We start from the raw sequence: 24,734 nt of genomic DNA on the forward strand, positions 1-24,734 counted from the left end.
TTTAACCAGACAATGTGTTCAATCAAAACATAAAAATGAGCACGAATCTCTGAAGCAAAGCTCCAGAGCTTCTAAACGAAGAAAAGGTGAAGCGGCTTGAAAACAGAACAAAACATTCGTGGGTCTAAACTAAACCTTGAATAACATCACTTGTGCTTGGCATGAGTCATATATCCCCACGCACTGATTGGTCAAGAGATGATTGCATGAGTGGATGGTGAAAAGGAGAGACAGCAGTTACTGGGAGAGGCCTTGTAATCTGCTGGCTGCAGCTTTTCCAAGAAGTGTTTACCAAAAGAGGGGGGAGAGGGGATGGATGTCTGTTTACAAGGTAGTAATGACCAAAGCAGTCCTCACCTGCTCTCCAAGAAAACCTCAAACACACACACACACATCCACCTACTAATCCGTCAAGAGTCGCACTAAACAAGAGGATGAATTTTCATTTTCGCTTTTTTTTTTTTTTTTTGCCTTTAATGTTGGCGGATGACGGCCTCCTCTGCGCTTGTTTGCTCTCCAGTGCCAGTTGGACGCGGCACCGGAGTGGGCCTATCAGTGACCAGGTTTAGCCAGCATCGAAAGTACACGGATAAATAAAAGAGGGAACAGATGCAGCACAGCGTGTACCCGTTGCCACGGCTACGGATCCATTCAGAGCTGCGGTTATGTCACAGCGCGGCGGAAATCCAGCAGCAGCCACCGCCGCACATGGTTTGCCGTTTGACCTCTCACCAACTCTCGTCTGTTTCTCTTGCATCACAGGAGCAAACGTTGAGAAAAAAAAAAAGAAGAAAAAAACGCACAGAAGCCGCTTCGTGTTTGACAGCAGCTTGTGTGTTCAGAGGGCAAAAAGCTGCATTGGATTTTTTATTTTTATTTTTTTTGTATGTGCTTTTTTTAAGAAGTAGCGTAAACGATCAGAGGATGTGGGCGGAGTGCGAGCTTGTCTGTGGCGTGAACCTTAACACGGTTTTACAGTGTTGGTTTCAATTGGCATCGACTGTAGGTCTCAGGTAAATCACATTAACCTCAGCAAAGCTCTCTGAACTTCAGAGTCAAAGAACAAACAGGACAAAGTGTGGCGCACAACATGTGCTCTCATTTTTAAACGCTATTTCACGTTATGTTGGGAGGTTTTCAAAAAGAGGAAGAGGACAGTCGGCCACAGGACCAAAATGAAACTCAAGCTTGTACTGTGTCAGCACAATATTTATAATGCGCAATCGTGAGGCTGGTTGCTTTAGAAATGGCGTCAGTAATCCTTAGACCTAAAGAGACATTCTTGCTCTCATGCCAGCCAAATAAAACTTAAGAGTCGCAAACGTCACACGACTTTTTGAAAAAAAAAAGAAAAGAAAAAAAAAAAAAAGACAACTTTATGATACACATTATATTAATTTAAATAAAGATAATCATAAAGTCTAGCAAGAAAGGACTTTTTTTTTCTGTGGGACAGAAAGTTGTACATAAAAAAGTGCATTGTTTCCAACTTAAAGACAAGAAAATCTGATCCAAAAACAAATTACCAGTGCTTTTATTGTCATACTTTGTGAAAATTCAGATGAAATATTTCAGGAATAAAATGAAGAACTGCTAAAAACCTTCATTTGTTGTTACATCTAGCTTTTAAAATACTAACTGGGTCTTTTTAATTTTTTGCCAAACTTTTTAACAGCCACTGTAGAAGGTCCAAAGTGTCACTTGTGGCTCAGGAGGTCCCTGATTTAGACCGTTTCTGTGAGACCAGGTTTATGTTACTCCTCTTTTTCATGCGAATAGTTTTAAATAGTCTGGCTTGCTGGTCTGAGCTCACCTGTGTGATGGAGCCCCCTCGGTAGGAAACCACAGACTCTGGGGGTATTCTGGTCCCAGGAAGACCTTTGGTGATGCTGCCTCCTTGGACACCTGGAGAAGAGAAAGATTTCATAATAGCTGAAGGCATTTTTTTTTACTCTAGAAAAAAAAAAATACATTGAAAAGGTTAATGAAATACTGTGAAAGTACAGTTAGAACCTCCTCAAATAGGTCCTTATTAAATTACTAAATTATATACATATAAATTTGACAGCTTGAAATTGGTCCCTGTCTCTTTAAGAAGTTCCCGCTCTCTACATCGTGCCGTTTACAACCGTTCTTAAGAACATTGCACTGAGAAGGAACTTGATGAGCTCAGCAGATGTGCATTTAGTCCAGGTGTTTGTTAATTGCTGCGACAGCTAGTCTGGGGGAGCCGAGTAGGGAAGGCGGGGGAGGGGAGCTCTGTGAGGCGGAAGCTCTGTGAGGCGGAAGCCCTGCTGGCGACTGCAGCTCTGAGAAGCGTTAGCTGGCTAGCTAAACAAAGTGCACCACTATCACATGTCCAAGCCTCTCCCTTCCAGAAACACAAACAAACGGCAACAAGATGAGAATAAAAATCTGTTCCAATATTGGCTCAGCTTCACTTATTGGATTGATTCTGATACGTTATAAAATGACAAACACTGGCCGATTCTGATGCTAACATAGATGTATTGTGCATTTCTAGCAAAAATATTTTTCTACAATTTCTGGATGGGATGTTATTCCTACAAAACCACAAGTATAAAAGCACAGCTCCAGGACCAATCAGTTGTCTATGAATGCATAATAAAGTTAGGAAGCATTTGCACCCACCACGAGCAGAGGAGTTATCATGAGGCGGCCCTGGGTTTGATAAGTTATCAGGCTGGGAGGAGCTGTGAGGAGACAACTGCTCCTGCTTCACCACTGGGAAAGGACCTGCTGCGTAATGATGAGCAAAGTCAGTCAGATCACAATGTCAAAAAATAGAAAAGTATGTAAAACTATTTAAAAAGGAAAAAAAAAGTGAACGCAGTTGAACTCAGTTTTGGTTTTACTCACCAACTTTCTTCTCGATCCAAGACAACCCCATTGGTGCGGGAGGCAGCTTTGTGTGATCCAGCCCGTGGGCCGCTCCATGCAACTGCACAGGCGTACCCTGAACACAAACACAAACACACACACACACACACACACACACACACACACACACACACACACACACACACACACACACACACACACACATTAGGTCATCAGTGTAAAATACACCAATTACTAGACATGTCAGGGTAACGAATTTAATTGGACGATAAATTCTCCCAAAAGTTATTGCGATAAACGATAATATTGTTGTTTTGGGGCCATTGTCAAGTGATATAAAGGGAATGGTATAATAAAACAAGAAAAGATGCTTAAAGATGAGTAACCTTTCAATTCCAATGAACATTTAACAGTGGAGCTGGAAGACATTTTAAATACCCAAAATAAATAAACAAAACAGAAACAACAGATAAAATTAATTATAAAATCTCTAACGAAAACTGTAATCCAAAAAAACAAAAGGGCTAGTTGAGACCAAAGCTTTTGTCATACAAGTTTTTGGTAGAAAGAGAGAGACAAGAAAAACGAAAAATCATGCGAATGGAAATTATTGAGCTCGTTTTATTTTATTGCTTATTGCAACAGGCCTATCAATTACATCATCACTGCTCTTCCTTTTAAAAAATGTTAATATCTCAAAAAAATAATTGTTCGAAACATCAAAACTGAGTGTACACCGTATTTGTTTCTGCAAATCGACTATAAAACTGCTTAGCTCATCGTTGTGGTGACGTACCTGCGTGATGGAGCCTCCAGGCTTGTTAGAGGAAATGAGCGGTGGCGGGTCAGGCATGGAGAGGGGTCTCACTGCCGCTAACCGCACGCTGTCCTGTGGCAGACCAGCGAGCGAGGGGAGGCCTACCTGTGGGAACGCTGGGAGACAAAACGATAAAAGTTATCCTCTGCTGGTGAAACAGAGCAGCAGAAGCAGACGGAGAAGATTCCTCACGGTTGAAGTGGAGCAGGTGTTGGTCGTGGCTGATCTTGGCCATGTCCCGCGGGGCCATGGGATACGGCGAGAGAACCGGGCGACCCAGGCTGGAGGTCCTGAGGTCGTCCGGACCCAGCGCCTGCTTCTTGGCGTCGCCGTGTGGAGAGAAGGCTCGGGACTTTTCTAAAACACCATCACATTGAGGGAGTCAGCACCAAAGTAAAACAGGAAGCTGGACTACATCTAGTCTAAGAGGCCCTCCTCTGTGCTGCTAAACCGTCACTGCACGTGTGAACTACTACTACTGCTGCTGCTGCTCTGAGGACAGTTTCTTCTGTTTATATAATGAACTGAAATCTTTGCCACTGATAAAGGTAATACAACCCTTGATGCCACCTCATTCCCACAGTGTCTCACCTCTGAATTAGCAGACGTGCATGCAGAAAAAAATAAAAATAAAAACGCTACAACCAAAACCTTGAGCTAAAGAGTTGTAGAAAAACACATCCAGGAGTCATGACAGGGACGTGGGGCAGGTGAACCTGATCGCCTAAAAAGCCTTTGAAGGGAAAAGTGCAGCGCTGCAGCCTCTTAGCATCTTTCTGTTGCATGCAAACGCATCTGCACAAACTGCATTCACCACGTAATGTTTAGACATGAGCTGGTATGAGATTCATCTGACGCCAGTTAAAATCAGACAATTTCACAGAATTGTGTCATTAAAACTTCAAAGCAAAAATGTACAACATGATCAAATTGATTTTATTTACAACTGAGCAGCAGATGGAGTTTGCAGTCATTTGGTCTTAAAGTAGTTTCAGAGTTTGGGTGTGATAGTTGCAAATTTTAAAGGATTTTAAATATATGCAGGCTGATAGCTACATATTTCTCTTCATTTTATAAGTTAAAAACACAGTTTGAAATATATTTTTACTGAATAAAAAAAAAACCTGAAGTGCTAATACTAAAACTTTATTTGCCTTTTTCCAGTCAAACGTTTCAGAAAACGTTTGTGTCGTTGCCGACAACCTTAGAGAGCACACTAGTAGCTACCGAACAGATGTGTTGCTACCAAGTAGTTGACTGTATTTTTTTTAAAGCTGCATTAATAATGGGTGGCATTTATTTAGTTTCCATACAATGACTGAGCTTTTCTTTCAACCAAAAATTGTAACAGGGAGCCAAATTTATTATGCCTGAAAGTGAGGAAGAAAAAAAAAAAAAAGAGTGCAGGATCAGTCTTTTCAGCCAGTTGACTGTCAGGTCGGAAAATGGCAGAGCTGTGTTCCCTTATAATTCAATTAGCTGGAGAAATCCCAGTCATTCCAGCATTTTCTCTGGAATTTTATTAAAATGACTTGAAACTGCAAAAGAAGGATGATAGAAAACATTAAAGGTATGAACGGCTGAACTTTTCAAACCTCGGTACTGATTACAAACGTTTTCTGTCCTGAGATTACAAAAAAAAGAAGAAGAAAACATGCAATAACTTTGAGTCAACATTTGAACGGTTGGGTAGAAAACGCCTTCATTTATCTGAACTAATCTTCCACAGAGTTGCACAAGAGCCTGACTGTAAGCTTGCTGAATTAAACTATATTCCCTTCTGGGTCAGTAGCAGCATCAGATCATTCATCAGACCCCCTCTGTCCAGGAGTGTCCCAGAAACGGTTAAAGGCCCTAAACAGTGGAGAACAGACTCAAGGTCAAAGCCTCTAGAACAGACCTACTTAAAAAAAGTAGATTAGATCAAAAGCCACTAGAGCTGCACGCTGAGCAGGATTTTAATGTACCCAGTTTTTTTCTTTTATTCAGCATATTTATAAATGTGTACCTCTATAAATAAATGTGTGAATACCTGAGTGTAGCAGGTCATGCAGACTAGGCTTTGAGCATTTAGCTGTAGGGAGGAACACTAAGGTCTTAAAAAGTTACCGATATCAACAATGTGGAAATGGTCTGTCATACTTTTTCCAACAAAAAATCAAAGAAAATCCAAAAGAACAAGTGCGTACGGCCAGGACTTTAACACGTTACAATATAGATTATATATATTGTAAAGCTTTAGAATGTTTTATGCAAACGATCCTAAAACACATGCAAACCGAATTCGTACAAGCATTTGGCACCAGTCTGAACAGGTTATAATAAAAACAAATATCTTTGTTGTTGAGCTCGTGTGTCTATTTAGTCAATAATGTAGCAACAAATGAGGATTCTGAATTGAAAATGTTGCTTATTTTGTCGATATATAGAAAATTAGATTAATCTCATACGATGCAATTAACCCAGGTTAAACATTTTAATGGAGTCTCAAGACTGCAAATGGTGGTCATGATATGGAAGCCCAGAGAGTCCAAACAGCCACCTTCATCGAGGTCAGAGCTAGCAAGTTGAGAACAGCAGGCCAGCTACAGGAGCAGATAGCCCGGCTAACTGATCAGCTAAAATAAGCTTGGTCTCTTTTGTCCAATATAACTCTGTTGTTTACAAATAAATGTATTCAAACGTTCTTTATTATGTCAACATTCAGAGACGGATAAATAAATATGAATAACATTGTTATAAGCTCGTTATTTTTAGCAGCCTGGGGAATAAGAGTTGCTTTTGTGGTTGAAATAGGGGTGATTAGATTGTGTTACGCGTTTCGGTTTACTTGACTTTTATGATCCTATGGTGTTGTTTTCACTCAAAGTTGTCATGCTATAAAAATCTCATACCAGTCCATGACTAACACAGAGAGAAATTGGGGAAAAAATCCCAACAAATATGTTTGTGGGCTCGTGCAAGTGAGCCCACATTTCACTCAGTGCGAAAACAAACTGTTCCAAGGCGCGTACCGTCTTTTTCACTGGTGGAGGGGCTTCGAGGGCGAACTCGGGGGCTGCTGGTGAGAAGACCCTCTCGCTCTCTGTCTGCCTGAGGGGCGTAAGGCTGTGGTTTGCCTGCTTGGCCAGAAGGCTGCTGCTGTTTGACTTCCTGAGAGGACTCTCCGTGAGCCATGGTGATCTGCTCCTGGTACAGAGCCAAGGCGTGGGGGGGCTGCACTGCTTTCCCACTCCGCGGAGTGCCCTGCACAGAGGCCTCTGGCATCTTCACAACGAGAGAACACAGAAATAAGACGGTTACATACAAGCGCCAGCTCCTCCCAGGCACCGACATATGGCTGGGCTGCTTACAGTATCTGATCAACGTGATAGTAAAAACTCATCTCTTATTTCTTGGCGAGCTAAAGTTTCACTAATCCCTGGCATCTCGTTTCTGCCCCACAAAGCAATCTATCCCATCATCGTCCATCTGGCTGCCTTATCTTAAACAAATATGACTTCACCATTTCACCTGCTGTAACCGCTTGATTCTGCAAGTTGAGAAATGAGGACAGCGCAGATACAGCTGCAGAGATAAACCGAGCTGTTTTTAGGTACAGGACACAATCTTGCGTCTAAGTCCCAAAGTCGTAAAGGCTGAGATTTTCTGCAATCATTAACCTATTAATGGAAGAAAAAAATGAATAAAAATACGAGAACAAGACCCTGCAGAGTAACTCACAATAGGTGGTATAGCTGCAGCCCTCTGTTTGAGCTGCTTCAGGTCCATGGGCTTCTGCAGAGACGATATGACCCCGTCGTGGGAGAAGTTCAGCAAACTGGGGCGTGGAGACGTCATCCTGTAAAACACACAGACAGAAAGTATTAACAGGCCGACGGGGGATGCAACGTTTCCTGTTTACTGAGCTTGCAAACAGATGACGAGCGCCATAATTTGAAGTGCCTGGTTCTGCTTGTTTTAAACATCTGCAACTGAATTAAGAGTATAGAGTCTGAATAATTTAAGAGCTTCTGAAGCTCAAAAACCAATAAAGTTTAAAGATACTTTGAAGTAGGCAGGTTTTAAATGGATTTAACTTTAAAACTTGTTTCTTGGAAGACTGTTAAGTTAGATAACCTGGAGGATGCGTGAGCGCTTGTGTCCGTGAAACGTCCCGACTACTGTCATTTATACAAGCTGAGAAACACAACAGCGTAGGAACAGTCGATTATTAGACCCGGCACAATAATATATCGGCAACTGAGGAACGCACAGACAGAAGAAGGAAATAACACACCAATTAATTAGCCAGAGATAGAAATGGGACAATTTTCCTTTTATTGGCACTCACCAATCAAAATGCTTAAAATAAATAAAAATCTGACTCTTTTCACTAAATACATGAAAATTCAAGCACATCAACAGACAACATGTTCTTGAATGTGCTTGTTTAGAGTTGAGCAAAATTTAAAGGTTTAAATAAAGGTTAGAGATGTTTAACCCTGTATGTTCACAGCATAGAACTAAATCAGATACGTATCCAACGGTTTTAAAAGCATCTGCAGTCTGACTTTTTTCAGACTGCATCAACGGCACAACATGCATTATTATTCTGCACCAGAAGAAGCCAGATGAGGTAAATCTGAATGTAAACAATGGCTGGAGTGAGCAGTGTCAACTCAGTTTTCTGTTTTCTTAGCTTCCTAGCGTCTTGTTTTGATCTCGTCACAAAACCTTCGGTTCCCATTGCTAAAAAAAAAGTAAAATAGATCCACAGGCAGGGGCAACCATTATTACCTCTGTAACCAGTGCGCTGCTGTGTGACGTCTACATTTCTCTTCAGTGCATCCGTGTCGCTAAGAGGTTGTAAAGAGTTCACACAGAAGTCTGATTGCGGTCGCACTTCATTCAACCAGGCAAAAAAATAAAGTAAATAAGAAAAAAAATCGGATTTCAGCAAAAATAAAAATTGGAATTGCGAATCAAGACCAGCCATGTGTCAGTCAGTGGTTGAGGTTTCACTGCGATTAACTGTATGCGCTCTCTCTCACCCTGAAAACCGACTCATCTGCTTGTCTGTGTTTCTAAAGGAGAGCCGACTGCCCATAACTTTTTATTTATCTCCAACATAGAAAGAACGACTGGATCAGTGCTTCTGTTTCTTCTTGTGTGTGCAGGGTTTGCTCCGTCTTCTCAAACTCCAGTCGATCCTTCTTCCTGCTAAACGGGAGTTTTCCTTTCCGCTGTCGCTACATACAAGTTCATTTTGAGAAATTGCTACAGAGCTAACGACTCCTGCAATCGAATGTCCGCAGTCGCTAGATGCTCATCCAGGAGAAACGTTTTCTTAAATCTGAATAAATCAATCGGAATGTATTTACTTGATTCTGAAACGGTATGATTCAGTTTGACTTTTTATTGTAAAGACGACATATGTTGTGAATTGGTGCTACATGTTGGTCAGATTTGCCTGATTACTTAAAGCTTAAAAGCATTACTTAAACATAAAAGCAAAGATTGATATGGGAGTTTTCTGTTCAAGCCGTCAGGATGTTCATCACGGCCTTCTTTGGGAGGTATTTTAGTGCTGAGGAAGAAAATACAAGGCTGCTATTTGTTATTTATTTTTGAACCAACATAAATGGCGGTGAAAATTGTCGGATTGTTGCAGTAATGAGGATTTAGGAGAAAACTCCAGGCAACAACACTCGGTGTGCTCAGTAAACATTAGAAAGGGTAAATTGGTTAAACAAAGCTGCTGGGTTTTATGAGCTCTTAACCATTATGCTTCATGAAAACGTAGGAATCAGAAATGTTGGAAAAGTTTGACCTGAGCCAGAAAATATTTACAATCTTGGACATTTTACAGAAAGCACTCACATGCATCGATGCTAGCTGTGCTGCTGCTCTCACCAATTGATAAAAAAATATATATATATTAGAAAGTCAAAAAAGATATGCAACGTCAATCCGATTTTAACTCATCATTTTGCATTGAGCCATTAAATTTACACATGGTGTAACATGGCCTCTGCCTATAAATGATGAATGACCGTTCACAGCAGAGAGAGTACATCTGCAGAGCTGCCAATCAATTTCTACTGTCTGAAACAACCTATCAGAGTGTTTTACCATCATTTTCCTCAACAAAACCACAGTCAACAGCAGAAACTTATCTTAAAATCACCATTACAATCTGAAACTCCAAGCCTCCAAAAGCCACAAGTTGTAGCAGGATAACAGATGGTGGCTGTGTAGTTTATTCATATTACCTCTGACAACACAATGGCTTAAAACAACACTAAGGGTATCTTCAAACCATATTGTCCGATAAACTCGGTTCGATTGGGGATAAAAATTGCAACATTTGTTACACTTTCAGCTGGTGTGGTTTGCACTTTATCAAACTAACCAAATCTTTAGAAAAACCTGTTACCCTCTCGCCTGTAGAGACGCTACACTGAGAGCAACTTCCTTCTTCAATGTGAACAAAATTGGAGTAGTGGTTGTAGGATTTCTCTTGTCTTTGGTAAAAGACCACAAGTCGTTTCTCCCACTGGCGCTGGACACCCGTATCTGTTTTGGTTGTGTTTACCCAGAATGCACTGCGCTGCAGTTTGCTTCCTGCTTTTCCAGGCAAATGACCTAGGTTTTGACTAAAGCAGACTAAACAGGGCTGGTGTGAATGCTGCCTTAATGTTCAAGAGAAGGATTTCTGGATCGAAAACTAGCACACGTCTGAATTCAGAAAATCGGGATTGGACAAAGACCCAATGAGCATCTAAGCATCTCAAAAATTGAGATGAGTAAAGTCAAAATGAAACCTCAAAGAAAACTGCACTCCATACTCTGCCAGAAAAAGACTACTGATCCCTTGCATCTGTGGGGAAATAAGTGTATTATTACTGCCATTTCTCAACCAAAAGGCAAACTCATTCCATTTCACAGAAGCCAGAAGAGAAAATTTGACTTCCAAGTGATTTTTCTGAGTGTGCAAATGAATACAGAGATTATTGGAAAGCCAGCTCAGATTTGGTGTACATCAATAAACTGATCATAGCAGCTTTTTCCACTGTAAGGATTTTTTATACAGTAAAGCGCCACTGAGCCTTTCTAAAGCAGTGATGATATAGATCCTTATTGCACCAGCAGTAAGCAACGTATGGTAAAGATCTAAAGTGTATGACACATCCACAAACATCTGAACACAACAAACTGATTTAATGACACACTTTTAAGCTCACAGCACAAGATTACTAAGGCAAACACACACACACACGCACACACACGCAGACACACGAGCCCGCACAAACACATTCCCTCCCTCCTATTGTTTGCTTTGGCAGAGAGGGCAACATTTCCCTCAGCTCTGCCAGTACACGCAGTCTGCTGTCATGGAAAAAAAAAATTGAACAAACACTGCGCTGACAGGACTAATCATTCCTCCCACGAACTTTGACACCCATTTGTTCTGGCCTCATTCACAGACTCACACACACATCATATATTCACGGTACGTACATATATATATAATATATATAAAATAAAATACTACAAAAAAAATTATATATATATATATATATACACTTTTTTTTTTCATTCATTCAAAGTGGAAATAAAATCCGTAGTTGATAGGAAGGAACAACCTGTGGCACACACGCACACACACACACACACACCCACACCCACACACACACACACAAGTGGCTGGACAAATATGGTTCCCCTGCCGTACATTGTAGCTAGGCAACTAATACCACTTCAAAACCCTCGCTGCTTTGTTTTCTAGTGTTTGCCGTGGTAGACCGGAGAAGTAGGACACCCAGAAAGATACCTCAAAATCAGCCGCCCTTTGCCTAAAATAATAAATGAAGGAATCTAAAAAGGTTGTATAATCAAGCTTTCTAAATCCAGTCCTAAGGGAGTCTCACCTTTTCTTATCTGTGTTATCCGTCTCCTCCACCTCATCGGCGCTACAAGTGGCACTAGAGTCACTGTCCCCATGCAGACCTGCTTTGGTCAGGTGCTCCTTCTTGGAGCTCTTGGAGGTTTTGACTTCCTCCTTCTCGACTCTTGGAGGTTTTTTATCCGTGGCATCGCTGGGCGGTACGGGCTGCGGCTGTTCCTTGTTGGGATCCCCTGTTTCGGTCTTTATCTCCTGCTTGATGGTCGACTCTGCCTCCTCCTTGACGGGAGGTTTCTCGTCGCCTGCCTGGTCGTCCTTCCTGTCCTCGGTGTTGGAGTTGCCCTTCGGCCTGCTGGTCCCTTCCTCTTTGGCCTTGCTGTCCTCAGAGGAGTGCGGAGAGGGCAGGCTCTCTGTGTCCGAGCTGTTGTTTGCTCCACCTGGGAGACAGTGGACAAAAAGATGAACAGATTAGGATTTATACTGTAAATCATTTTATGTCCCTCTAACCCTTTTCTCTTCCATCCTCCCCCCCATCTCCATCTGCTAGACCAGATTCTTCACAATGCCAGTCTTCTGACTAATCAGGTTTCAGGGTACAATAAAGGGGGAACATAAAACCATTTGTGGCGATGGATGCAATCTCCTGAGCATTCACCACTTTGCTGTGGAAATACAGCACATCCAGCATGTTTCCATAAACAACTGGATTTGCTTTCTATTGTTGTAGCTGCTGAAACTGATTAGTCATACAAAGGTACTCAGTAAGTTTAGCTGATAAATTCTGCACCGTTAACAATTCACACGCCTCTGCTGTCATGAACACGTTTAGCTTAAAGTGTTTCTGTAATTTTGCTAGTTTTACTTCCACAGAAATGCAGATTGTAAGCAAACACCTGACACTATATAAAACTACTGTTCACGCTAAATGACGTACCGGTGTTGGGCATCGCTAACTAAAAGGTTAGTTGCGCTAACCCTGAAGCTCTTATCATAAACATTAGCTCTGCTAACGCTAAAGCGATACATCCAAATGAAATTTAAAGGAAGCTAATGCTGAAGCACCAACTTTAACTCAATTTATAGCTACCCATGAAAGATCACAACCCTTAAACACCATTTTAATTTGATATTATATGTTTGATTACATGAATTTTATGCTCTGTAGTGCGCTTAGATATTGTATTTACGTTAATATCTTGTTTTCCAAAGTCCATCTGTTATTTTGTTACAGTATATATGAATAAAGTTATTGGGGGAAAAAGAGAGAAACTAACTGTGAGGAGAGGAAACAGAACTGCTAACCCTTCACCTCCTTCAAAATAAAACGATCAACATCCAACTACTTGAAGAAACCATAACAGTTGATAACAAAAACTTCAACACAACTGTTGAACTTTACTCAACTAAAATTTTGCAACACAGTCAACTAAATTTGCACTTTAGAATTTATCTGTAATAATTAACTTAGGGGAAACTAAGTGCACTAAATGTTTTCAAAGTTAGCTAAAAGCACTAAATAAAAAAATTAGCTCTGGTATTGGAAGAGTCCCCATAAAGGCCAAAATCATTCATGTCAATGAAACCATTTAATCTGAAATACTCCTGACTATTGTCACTAGCTTTGTAAAAAATACAAAACAGATCTACTGTGCAAAGCGTAAGAGCAAAAACTGATGAGTAAGCTGAATTCTGCCTATTCACACTAATTTATGGTAACATTTTAGGTTTTGTTAAAATAGCAACACAAAAAATGTAATTCTTGAAAAATACTAATTTACATCAAAAACAAACCATATGCAATTATCCTTAGCCAACAAGCTAACAGCAGCAGCATTGTTTGGTTAAACTTCCCTATGAGACCAACAGAAAGGGAAAAAGAGAAGGCTGAAGGATGCCACATGCTAGCTAACACTACTACACAAATGTTGGGAGCAACATAAGAAGGTCAGCGAAACTCCTGTACCTGCAGCACTGAAGTAGTAAACCTTCTGGAGGCCAGAAGCTAATGCTAACTGTTTAAATATTAGCTTCACGGACACAGACAACCCAATGACTGTGTTCTGTCAAGATGCGTCTCTCAGTGTCAAAGTTCTGAACCACGACACTCTCCGTTCTACTGCGGTACAAATTAACACAAGAAAGCAGGCGGCTCAGTCTGCTACTAAATAACAGTAGCAACAAAACAAGCCAGTGTGCCCCTGTCCATTACTCCTCCATTTAGTTGTAAAGGCATTGGAGGCTAATGTGGCTAATAATAACACAGGTTATGTCTGAGCCAGACTGAAGCTGACAATTAGAGCAGAAAAAAGTAGAAACCCGTAGCAACCAAACCTGCTGCAGCACTTAATCACTGAAGAAAATATTCTGAAAAATTACCAGATTATACAGCGTCTACTACTGAACAAATGTGCATAGACCAAATCCTTGCTTACACTATATTAAAAAAAAATATTTGCATGCACCAGTTGGTTTTGAACACAATTTGTTTTAGCGTGAAGTGATCCTTTTTGTCACTCAGTGGTGAAATTTATTCACATCAACAGCAAATTGAAAGGCAAATGGAAGCACAGAATAGAACGCTACTAAGATAAAATAAAAGTGTGATTGAATCAAAGGCACATAGGATATAAACAATTATACTGTTATCTCGTCTACCACTTTGCAAAACTCAAAGACAGTTTCAATTTCTGTTTGTTTAAAAATGAGGACTGAATTGTCCCGTACTGCTGAAACTTAAAATACTGACATATTGCAATTAATCACATTATAGAGTATGAAACTTCAGCATTGTGACAACTCAACTATACTTATTAATACTCACAATCAAAAGAAAGTTTTGGGAAGGATCTTGAATGTGTTTTTTCCCAATTGCATGATGTTCCTAGGAATGATGTACCTTCTCCATCTTCAGGTGCTTCCTCTTCGTTGCAGCTGGCTCCTGAACCCTCGATCTCCTCCTCCTCTGCAGGATACGTAGCGCTCGCCTCTTCGTTCTGCGAGGCTTTCCCCCTTCGACGGGCCTTTCGCTCCTTCTCCTGGGTTGAAACAAGAACACACTTCACATGCAACCCCAGAGACGCAGTCAAAGTACAAACATCAGCACTATGGGAAGCAGGTATGGCTTCCTTACCGATTTCATTTTATGCTGCTGCAGAATCTCATCCAGTTTCTGCCTCTTCTTGTAATTGAAGTAGAAGTTTTTGCACTGCGACACGGTTTTCGATCCCACCATCTTGGAGATGGCGGACCAATTCCTACCATACTGGAGAAGGCCTGGAACCAACAAGTGGACAAGTGACGAGATTAGAGAAGGGACTTTGTAGTTAGTATTGCCAGCTAAAAATCTGCAACAGTAGAGAAAAGAAAGGAGATTCTCTCTATGAGGAGGCAAAGCCATCCCTGTAAGAAATGTACCACACAGGAGGCCAGTTTTGGGTAATCCATCATCAGTAATAAGTCCAGATGGCTTAAACTTTCTAAGCATAGAAGTCTGCATCCACAAAGTCTAAACGATTAGGGCGTAATGTGGTAGGTGGGCCATCAGTCACACCAGCAACTCTCCCCACTGGGGTCACTTTGTGTCATATTTCTAACTGACTTTGATGTGACCCAATTCCAAGAAACCCAAGTCCTTTACCCAGTCAAGCACATGATTGTGTCTTACACAAGAGTCAACAGGCACCCGCTGGGCCTGAGCTGTGATGGATCAACCTGTCAGGAAACACACAAGCTCCCTTACGCGCACACGTAAACAATCAGGGAGCATACATGCTAAAAAGGAGCTACGGCAAGCGGTCGCAGCGTGCAAGTCCCAGTGAGAAAGACCGTGCAGAATTTGCTCCACTGGCCCTCCCTTTTAGAGTCTGCAGTTAGCCAAAGGCAGCTCATTAACTGTGTGTGTTGTAAGAGGCTTAGTTTACACCACCCACTTGCTTCCTGTGCCAGCCTGACAGGTCTTGGCAACAGGACAGGATTCTTGAAAGGTTGTTGGGGCGGTGTGAGGGAGGAGGCGGCGGCGGTGGTGGGGGGGTGTTATTAACAGGCACGCAGCCAGCACATCTTGGGATAACCTTGGACATGGGTTCAGAGGTCTCTGCATCTCATCGCTTAATGGAGCCGGTAAGGCCAGAGGAAGCTGCAGGAGAGGGAAGGACAGCTGTTTACAGCCCTGTCACTTCACTTTGTCAATCTGTCACAGACGCTGTAGCTCGCTCAAACTAATCAGCACTAAGATTATTACTAACAGCTGGCTAAAGAGTTGGACTACTGTTTGCTCGGAATTTCCGCAAAGAAGGTTGTTGGTAAATTTTTGTTCCAAAGCGAATTTACGACTAGAGATGCACTGAGAAATTGGTTGCCGATCGGTTTAGCAATTCACCGGCCAGCCGAAAACTCGATAAGATTTAAACTCAGGCTATCTCGCTTTGACAATCGAGGATTAAAAGTAGCTTTCTATTTTCTGAAAGCTGATGCTTATGCCATTCCAATAAATAATTTCCAACAGCAGGAAGTCGTGTAAACTTATTTTGGAGTCACACTAAGTCAAAACTGGGCCAAACATGGTTCAGTTGAAAATACTTTCCTACAAAAGTGAAATAATCGTATTAAGTGTTATAACTTAATAATTTGAGTACGAATGAGTTTACTACTATTATGAAATGGTATTATGTAGAAACAAAATGGGTACGCAAATTAGCAAATGGGTGAAACAACCTGAAGTCTTATGGGTTGCACTGACAGTAACGCTCTTCAGTGTTGACACTGTTACTGAGTGAGGAAGAATCGAAGCAGGATATTTTTAGTGCCAAGGTTACAAATTAAGTCAGAGGAAGCACAGCCTTGTAGAAAACAAATCTGTATTTTATACATTTAAAAGATAACAGGAAGTCTTTCTATTGCAATGTATCTGTTGCAAGCATTGGAACTTTGTCATGGAGCCCATCTATATTCAAAAACGTTGGCTGCCATTTGGATGTCTCAGAGTTAAAATAAGGATCTATATCATCAACTCCAGCTCTGAAGAGGTGCCATCTTGCAACATTTATATGCATCAATGCTCGAACACACCTTAAATCAATAGTTTTCCAGTATCTCGCCAAGATCTGCAGAGGCCATTCAGGTGTGTTGAATCAGGGATGCATCTAAAAGTTGGAGGACAGGACCTCTCAAGATCAGTTTTAATTATCAACTCTAATTATTTTGTGTTTTAATTAAGAGAAGCCCTGTTTAAGAGCCACTGCTCCCAATGCAAATAATCACATAAATAAAAAAACTACTTATGTCAGGGTGTCTAGAACACATTTTGAATGATGTTCATGTATCATATTATGATATACTTTTTAAGTACATCATAATATACTTAAAAAGTTTATTTTTAAGGTATCACAAAAGCCAGAGATCGGCAAACAGCTGGAGTCTTATCGGTGCATCTTCATACAAAACTGAATTTTTTTTCTATTCTGTCTGCAGGGGCATTAGATATAAACAGATCTGAGCAATAAAAGCAAAAGCAAGTGTTTACTGTCAATTTTCCTATTAATGTTAATTTTAAAAAAAAACTATCAATAAGCATGTGCAATGTTCCAGTTTGAAGTAGAACAACCTTTCTAGCAAAGAAGAGAAATCAAACCAGTTGCTCTAACTCTCTCCATGAGGACCAAGACATGTGACAAACACACATTAACCTTTTACAGCCGTCCCACAAGCAGATAGCAGGGGGGATTCCTTTTCCCTAAAAGTACCTCGTTATCCAACATGCTCAAAGGCACCATTAGCCACCAAATATGCATATTTAAACAAGTGAGAAACTCTTTGCAGCAGCATGCATTAAAGCTAAAACAGAAAGCAAAGTTCATTTACAGAAAGCAAAAGGTCACTTTGTCCTGACACCCTCGCTGCACACAGTTGATTTAATCATAAGCCAGCACACAATACAAATCAGCTCTGGTCGACTCAGAAACTTAGCTGCCGCAGGAGCACACATGGCACAAACATCCAATAAGCGGCAGCCATGCTGAAACAGGTGGTGTCTTCACACCCAATCACAACACTCGACTTCCAGTAGCTCCTCCCCGAGAAAGTCCAATCAACACCTGGTGCGGCCAGAAAGTTGTTGTTCCTGTCTGTCACATGCCCTGTCCCTTGCCTCAGTCGTGGATTTTGCGGCCCAGCGACGGAGCAGCTCTGTCAGACGCTCTGGTCTCTCTAGAGCCCCGGCTGGGAGGCTCTTCTGGGGTTGGGCCTTCCGATCCAGAGCAGAGGAGATGAAAACAGCTCGGTCGCTGCGCTCTTCCTGGCAGCTGGCTGGAAACTTGAGCCGGTGTCAAGTTGACATGCTCCGAAATGGCACATGCTCCTCTCTCTCTCTCGCACTCTCCTTTTTCCTCCCGCTAATGTCGTCCCAGCGCTCCGGTGAGTGCTGCTGTGCTCTGCTGCGTCTCTTCCCCCAATGGCGGTCGTCTGAGAAGACTTCCACAGGAAAGTGGGACTGTGGGGCGGCGCTCTATGCTCAGCCTTTCTCTCCCTCATCTGATCTCTCCTATCTTTTTTTTTTTCTCTCCCTCCCTCCCTCTTTCCGTCGGTCTGTCCCGCCCCCTGCCTTGCTCTGCCAGCAGGCGCGCCGGCACGCACGCACACACTGGAACAGACAAACGCATGAGTGAGTACAAACTCGCTAGAACTCCCCCACCGCCGCCGCCGCCCCCACCCTCCCTCCGTCTCTCTTGTTAATACTCTTGCACACAGACACAAACACACATTCAGGCAGTCCAAGAGTAAACAGAGAGCAGCGAGGGAGAGGAAAGAGCTAGAGAGGGAGCCCAGCCACGGAGCCAGAGAGACAATGGAGAAAGGGAAAGGAAAGAATACAGAAGTGGAGAGTAAAAGGGGCACACAGGCAGGAGAGAGAGAGGAAGAGAGAGAGAAAGAGGAGTTGATGTTGATACCATGAGAAAGCATAAAGGCTTTCACATTTTTCCTGACTGACCTGCTTTTCATCTTGAATGTGACCTCTTCAGTTTATAACAACACAGAGTGAGGGGGAGAGGGAGGAAGGGAGGGCGGAGGAGGGAGAGAAAAGAGGTGTTTGCCAAATCTTCCACAGCTCTTGCCAATCTGGGCTGCTGCCATCTTCTGATCCAGAGACAGGAGCGAGAGACGAGAGCGGCGGCGGCGCAATAAAGAGAGGAGAGATAGCGTGGCCTTCCCTGCCTGCTGCTCCTTTAAATGGGTTCCTCCTGCACCAGATTAGTGCACCTACATAAACCCCCGACCAAGACGGCTGCACATGAGGCCGAGAGAATGCAGACACAACGGTCGCCAAGGGTTTATAGTGACCAGAGGTCAGAATAGGCCAGTTTTTCCCCTTGAAGGGCAAGTAAATTACTGAAAAACTGAGAACTCCCATCATCTGCATTACATAAAAACAACCAACTGCATGCATTTTGACGAGCTTTCTTGAGTTTAACAAAAACTACTGAAGGTCAGGGAGACGTATTTTATTTAGGGGTGTCCTGATGCAACTCTTTCACTTCTGATAAAGAAGTGAATATTGCAGCTTTGAATATTGGCCAATACCGATAATTACACGATTAGATATCGACACGAATCAAATATACTTTTGTAATTTATATTGTAGTGGAAAATGTTAGAAAAGGCTTGATCAAGTGATATCAGTGTAACAGAGCACAATAGTCAACAACAGGAATGAGAACAACTGATTCATTCATTATTAACCATTTGGTCTGCATGCTTGTGTCCAAGATTTTAGATACAGGACAATATATTCAGAAACTCGTTTTTGGCCGATAACTGATTTTGATATCAATATAGAATTGGGACACCTCTAGTTTTAATAGTTCTATCATAGAACAACCTGCACATTTTGGACTCTTATTTGCACTTTTCCTATATAAAACAAAAGCCAAAATCTGAATAATCAGTCCTTAATGAAAATCTGAAACCGGTATCGGCCAGGAAAAATCTGATCAGTGCAAACCATCCAAGTAGTGTGGCAGAGTCGTTGCTTAAGGCTAAACTGGCTGGCAACAACACGCCGGAGCGCTGATGTTCTGCCAAGAACAGTAATGTCATTATTCAGATCTGGTTAGCTCAAGGGGATAAATACAATAGCATCAGGACACCTAAGCCTCTTTAAAACATATACATATCAAGCACATGACTTGGAAGAGCTTAATTCAACACTGTGCAGAAACAGGCCGAGGAAGGCAGCGACGTTCAGCGTCTCGGAGCGACGCAATCCCTGTGGGCGGGTTAGAGGATGGTTGGTAGAACTGATGAAAAACATTAAGAGCAGCTCCTCCTCTCTGGCTCTACTGAACTGTAGCTGGAGTCCTGTGTTTGTGGTTACATAAGCCCTTCATAGAAGCTCTGCTTCGACTGAGCTGCCAGGCTAATCCTCTGGGATGGAGTGCCCCACTAATCCCACGGCAGGAGAATGGAACTGAAGACATTAACCAGGATTACTACACAGGACCGTGTTCAAGCAAGGCCAGCGGCAGTTATCACTAAATAACCTCGTAACTCACAGAAAGAAAAAACACACACACACACACTTAGTAGGAGACACTACCTAAAGCTGAGCAGATTTAAAGTCAGTTTTGGTTGATTTAAAATGGAGGACAAGGACTAGTAGTAAGAAGCAGAAAGGGGTCACACCAGACAACCTCAGGGTATCTGCAAGTCAAATTTCAGACTTTTTAATGCCACCTTGAATAAAATGCATGACTTGTAAACTATAAATATAAAAGATGATTCAAGGATCCTGCTGTATTTCAACCAAGCATTGCAAAATCCTCTGCAGTGCCAAGCTTAAAACTTATTTTTTTTGTTGCATTGTATTGGTTGGCAACAGAAGTAAGCCAGTGGTGAAAAATTAATGTTGTCCAGCCAACTGGTGATAAATTTGCACTTACCCATGGCAGACACAGGAAAGCTAGCCAGCTAGCGAGGGTACATTAGCAGCTAATTACCGGTAGCCTCAACCACCTCAAACCACAGAATGCAATGAAGATGTCTGCATGAGACTCAAACTTTTACCAGACAGAACAGCCTGGTACAATTTAAGATCATCATACAAGGACAACTTACAATTTATAAAACAAATTCAAGACATTTTAAGGAATTAACTTTAAATGCATGAATTTAGGACTTTTTTAGTCTAACCAACTACATGCGAACGGCACCAAAATAGCTGCCTACTCAGGAAATCCTGACAGATGTCAAAATTTAGAACATTAAAAGTCTGACATAAAAAACGAGATGACCAACCCATCGCAAACTTTATATTGGCTAAAAAAAAAAAGACCTTTCCCCGCTAAGTGCTAACAGGTAGAGCTAATCCCAATTCTTCAGTGCGTATGGATTTTGATTTTCCTCTGTAAACAAAACTATGTTGGCCAGCTTCTGCATCAATAACATATCTTAAGAAAAAACCCTAATAGATGTAAGAAGCAATTTAAACTGTATCATTTGCAGCAGTAGCTTCTAATGTTGATCCTCAGAATCCACTGTCCTTCATGATTTAAATGTGTAGCAAATGTTAGTGGAGTACAGAGAAATTATGATACTTGGTACCATGTTACCAAGTATCGTGTTTTGGATGCTTAAGACAGCGCAAAATGTCAACTTAGTAATAATTTTGTCCTTGTTTTAAAAAAAAAAATCAATAACATTATAAATAAATAATTATTGGTGACTTGATATTGTTCAAATCTTCATATAATTCTTGAAGAAAAATGATCTCAGCCATAGTTTATGTAACAAAAACCAGATATCTGAGATGAAATATTCTAACTGGTGCATCTCTAGATTAAGACAGACATTTATTCCACATAGAATGGTGAAAACTTACTAATGCAAAAAGTCAAAATTAAATTAAATTTTTAAATTCAACATAACTAAACATATTTGAGGGAAATCATCAGTGAAGATCAAAGAATCCCACATAGAAAAGCTGTATGCAGAAGAGCTCGCTGAATTCAAGAAGCTCGATCAATCAGTAACTGAGGTTCAACCAATATACAAATCAAATACGCGCGCACGCACGAGCACGCACACGCACGCACACAGTGACCTCTGCAAATCAGCCATAGGCTTTTGGGTAATCTTCAGTCAGGGACAATAAACAGCCCGAGTTAATGACTGCTGCATTCGCAGGGGTTTTGCTGATAAGGGACAGACTTTACAGCCTCCCTGATAAAAGCCGAACCGCCTTGACCCACAGAGAAAGGGAAACGGCTCCAAAGAGCAACAAACGCCTTTTCAGGCAGACTGAGAAGCACACGCACAGACACAACCTCGCAGCACGTGGCAGCTGCCGCCTCTCCAACAGGAAGTCACACCCGCGTCGGTCGGCAATGCTTTCAAACGGCGCTCGGGCGGCTAATGCTCATTGATCCGACAACCACGTTGCAACGCACAGCGAAGCTGCCAGAACAAGAAGACAAAAAGTTTGATCTGCATTACCTTTTTTGGCTGTTTCCATCTCTTCTTCAGTCCAGCGAGAGCTCTCATTCATTTCCAGATTGGCTGTCAAAAAATAAATAAAAAAAAATAGAGAAGCAGCGAGTTAGAGAAGGCGGGAGGAGGCGGGGGAGCGGGCAGTTGTCATAAAGTCAGTTAGGGAGTGACTGACATTAGGAAAGGAAGAAGAGAAATGAATTGAAGAAGGAGAAAAAAACACAATAAAAGGGTGGGGGAAGGAAGGGGGAGGGCAGCTTGCACTGAAGCACTGCAGCTTTGGTTGCTAAGGACTATTTGTTTTAGATGGAGGAAGCAGGAAATCCAAGGAGAGAAGTCAGTTAATGATTATAGACATAACAACTGGCTGCTTTCCCTGCATAGGCTGCAAGCCAGGCTGTCAGGAGGGCTGCAGCCTGCACTTATAAGTCCTCTGTATGGACTTGTGAAGGGCACAGTGGGCCAGTTGGCAACGCTAACCAGCAGAAGACCAAACAGTGGCAAGGGCGGGGCAGCTTCCTGCCAGCGGACCCCCACTCCTCTCCTCCACCCTTCGTCACCTGGGGAATCCCTGTGACTGAACCTGTGCCGCGGGAACGACTGAGGCATGCACACACAACTGCTGAAACATCACAAATCCTGTACTAGCCCGGAGCTAAAGCGTTACATGACTGAATTACTATCTGAGGGGGCGGGAGGGGGGTGGGAAGGAAATCTAAGCAGGAAAACACTGCTGAGCACGACTATTTGTTCTTAAGTAATACTTCTGCTTTTGAGGCAAGAAAACTTCAGACGGATTTAATTTGAGTTATGCCAATTATGCGGGTCCCTTTTGCTAAAGAGTTTGCAAAAGAAAACAATGAGAACGGAGGAACAACAGTACACTCTGGTGGTTCAGAACGTGAGGCTACAAGTAGATCAAAGGTCACCCTGTCTGTCTAGTACCACTGGCGGTAGAACTTCTACGAAATTTTATTTAATAATTAAAAAATACAAACTTTTATTTTTTGCCATTTATTCTTAATGATTAGCCTCTAGCTAAAGACTTCACAAATTGTTCTCTGGGGAAACATCGTCATTGATTTGTCCTACACTTTCAGGATTTCGTGTTTTTCTGAAGCAACTTTTCAAATGGCAACATTCATGAGTTTTAGTAAAGGTAAAAAAAAAAGAAAAGAAAATGAGAGTAGGCTCATTTGTGCTAACCTAGCTCGTTGCTGAGCGGCGGAGTGGTGGTCTCCTCTCCTTCGCTGTTCATGGAGCGAGTATCGCGGCCTTTGCGGCGGCCCTGACTGTTCGCTGTTCGTCTTCCCTTGAAAGCCACAGTGGGCTCCTTGTCCTCGGCATCTTCTCCAGAAGTGTCATCCCTGCATTGTAGAGACGGCGACAGAGTCAGAAATGCTGCAAACTAATAAAAGTCACAAACAAGCACAAATATTTTTAAATTCTGGACATTTAAATAGTTTCATTTTCAATGTAGCAATTTTCCCAAAATGAAGAAAATCCATACAGGTCGAAATAAAATTTACATAAACAAAGATATACAAATACTTGCACATGTATATGGTTGAATCTTAAGCAGAAATCAGAAGCTTTTTGGATCCATAATTATGTTTCTGGCTGGATATGGGACCACTCCTCTGTATCAGAATACGTATAGTTAATTTAAACTAGTATGGTCTGGCAGGTCATATAATATCGATTTAATTATCTTCTTTTTCTACTATTAAAGCCAGTTTCATAATAGGATGTGGTTGGGATCCTTGTCCTGTCAGAACACCCATTGCTGCCATATTTCCAGCCATTTGTCCCAAACCATAATGTCCAACACAGAAGGATAGACAAATCGGTGGCATCAGTCAGAATCAGAAGGTCAGGCTTTAAAAAGATCTGTGTTCAACCAGAAAGCTACAATTAGTGCAAAATTGTTTTAAAATGGACAAAATTTGAGGCTTCAACAGTACAACGGTGCCAGGAACATCAAAACTGTTGTTTGAGGGGATAAAAAAGGCCAGACTAACTACCTACGGTTAAGACTTTAACCTTAGTTATGGATAATCCCTAAAACAAAGGTCCTCTGCCAGAAATGCAAAAAAAACAAAAAAACACCATCAGTTCTGCCAAGAAGTTTGCTCAAATATCGATACAATAAAAATAATTCTAGGCATTTAAATCTAGGTCTGTTTGAAAGATTCAAGCCTTTTGTGGACTGGAGAAAACAAAATAAATTAAAGCAATAAATTCAAACTAGCGAACCCAATTCTTTTCTTTTTTTATTTTAAGTTATCAAATTGAAGTTAAACTAAACATATTTCTGGGCAATTTGAAAAGACTGAAATCTTGCTCAGCAAGAGACGATGGGGAGCAAAATGTGATTGTGTACGATATGCCTACACTGCTCTTTCATTCTTTTTTACTCTCAGGATAATTTATCGCATGTCGCCACAATGGCATGGAGGAGATGGCAACAAAGCTTCAACCTCCTGCTCCTCCATTCATCTTCCTCCTACTCCATTAATCTTGCCAAAGGGAGCTAGTAGCGCTCTAAATATAGGCGAGCCAGCTGTGCCAGGGGTGACAGGCAGGCAGCAGGGTGTGCAAAGAGCCACAGAGTCCCCAGGCCTTTCCTCAGAGCAGGGAAGCAATGGCCACTGGTTCATCAACATCACCATCATCATCTTCTTTTTC

At 41.8% G+C, this 24,734-nt stretch overlaps 1 protein-coding gene across 3 annotated transcripts in view; it reads right to left on the reverse strand.

Moving 5' to 3' along the window:
- ncor2 (nuclear receptor corepressor 2) overlaps positions 1 to 24,734 on the reverse strand; it is a 122,752-nt gene that overhangs the window by 24,504 nt on the left and 73,514 nt on the right. The window contains exons 16-27 of one of the 3 annotated variants that reach the window (XM_081610510.1): positions 23,253 to 23,413; positions 22,053 to 22,115; positions 14,698 to 14,840; positions 14,464 to 14,602; positions 11,593 to 12,004; positions 7,403 to 7,520; positions 6,694 to 6,946; positions 3,872 to 4,036; positions 3,659 to 3,795; positions 2,881 to 2,977; positions 2,653 to 2,760; positions 1,814 to 1,905 (exon numbers count right to left, since the gene is read on the reverse strand). In XM_081610510.1, the coding sequence (XP_081466636.1) occupies positions 1,814 to 1,905; positions 2,653 to 2,760; positions 2,881 to 2,977; positions 3,659 to 3,795; positions 3,872 to 4,036; positions 6,694 to 6,946; positions 7,403 to 7,520; positions 11,593 to 12,004; positions 14,464 to 14,602; positions 14,698 to 14,840; positions 22,053 to 22,115; positions 23,253 to 23,413 (1,888 nt within the window). Of the gene's footprint in view, positions 1 to 1,813; positions 1,906 to 2,652; positions 2,761 to 2,880; positions 2,978 to 3,658; positions 3,796 to 3,871; positions 4,037 to 6,693; positions 6,947 to 7,402; positions 7,521 to 11,592; positions 12,005 to 14,388; positions 14,603 to 14,697; positions 14,841 to 22,052; positions 22,116 to 23,252; positions 23,414 to 24,734 lie in introns of all 3 variants that reach the window. The other 2 variants (XM_081610509.1, XM_081610508.1) reach the window with 2 other exon arrangements.

The sequence above is a fragment of the Poecilia reticulata genome, chromosome 9 (assembly GCF_904066995.2).
Source record: "Poecilia reticulata chromosome 9, P_reticulata-male-v2, whole genome shotgun sequence".
Lineage (NCBI taxonomy): Eukaryota > Metazoa > Chordata > Actinopteri > Cyprinodontiformes > Poeciliidae > Poecilia > Poecilia reticulata.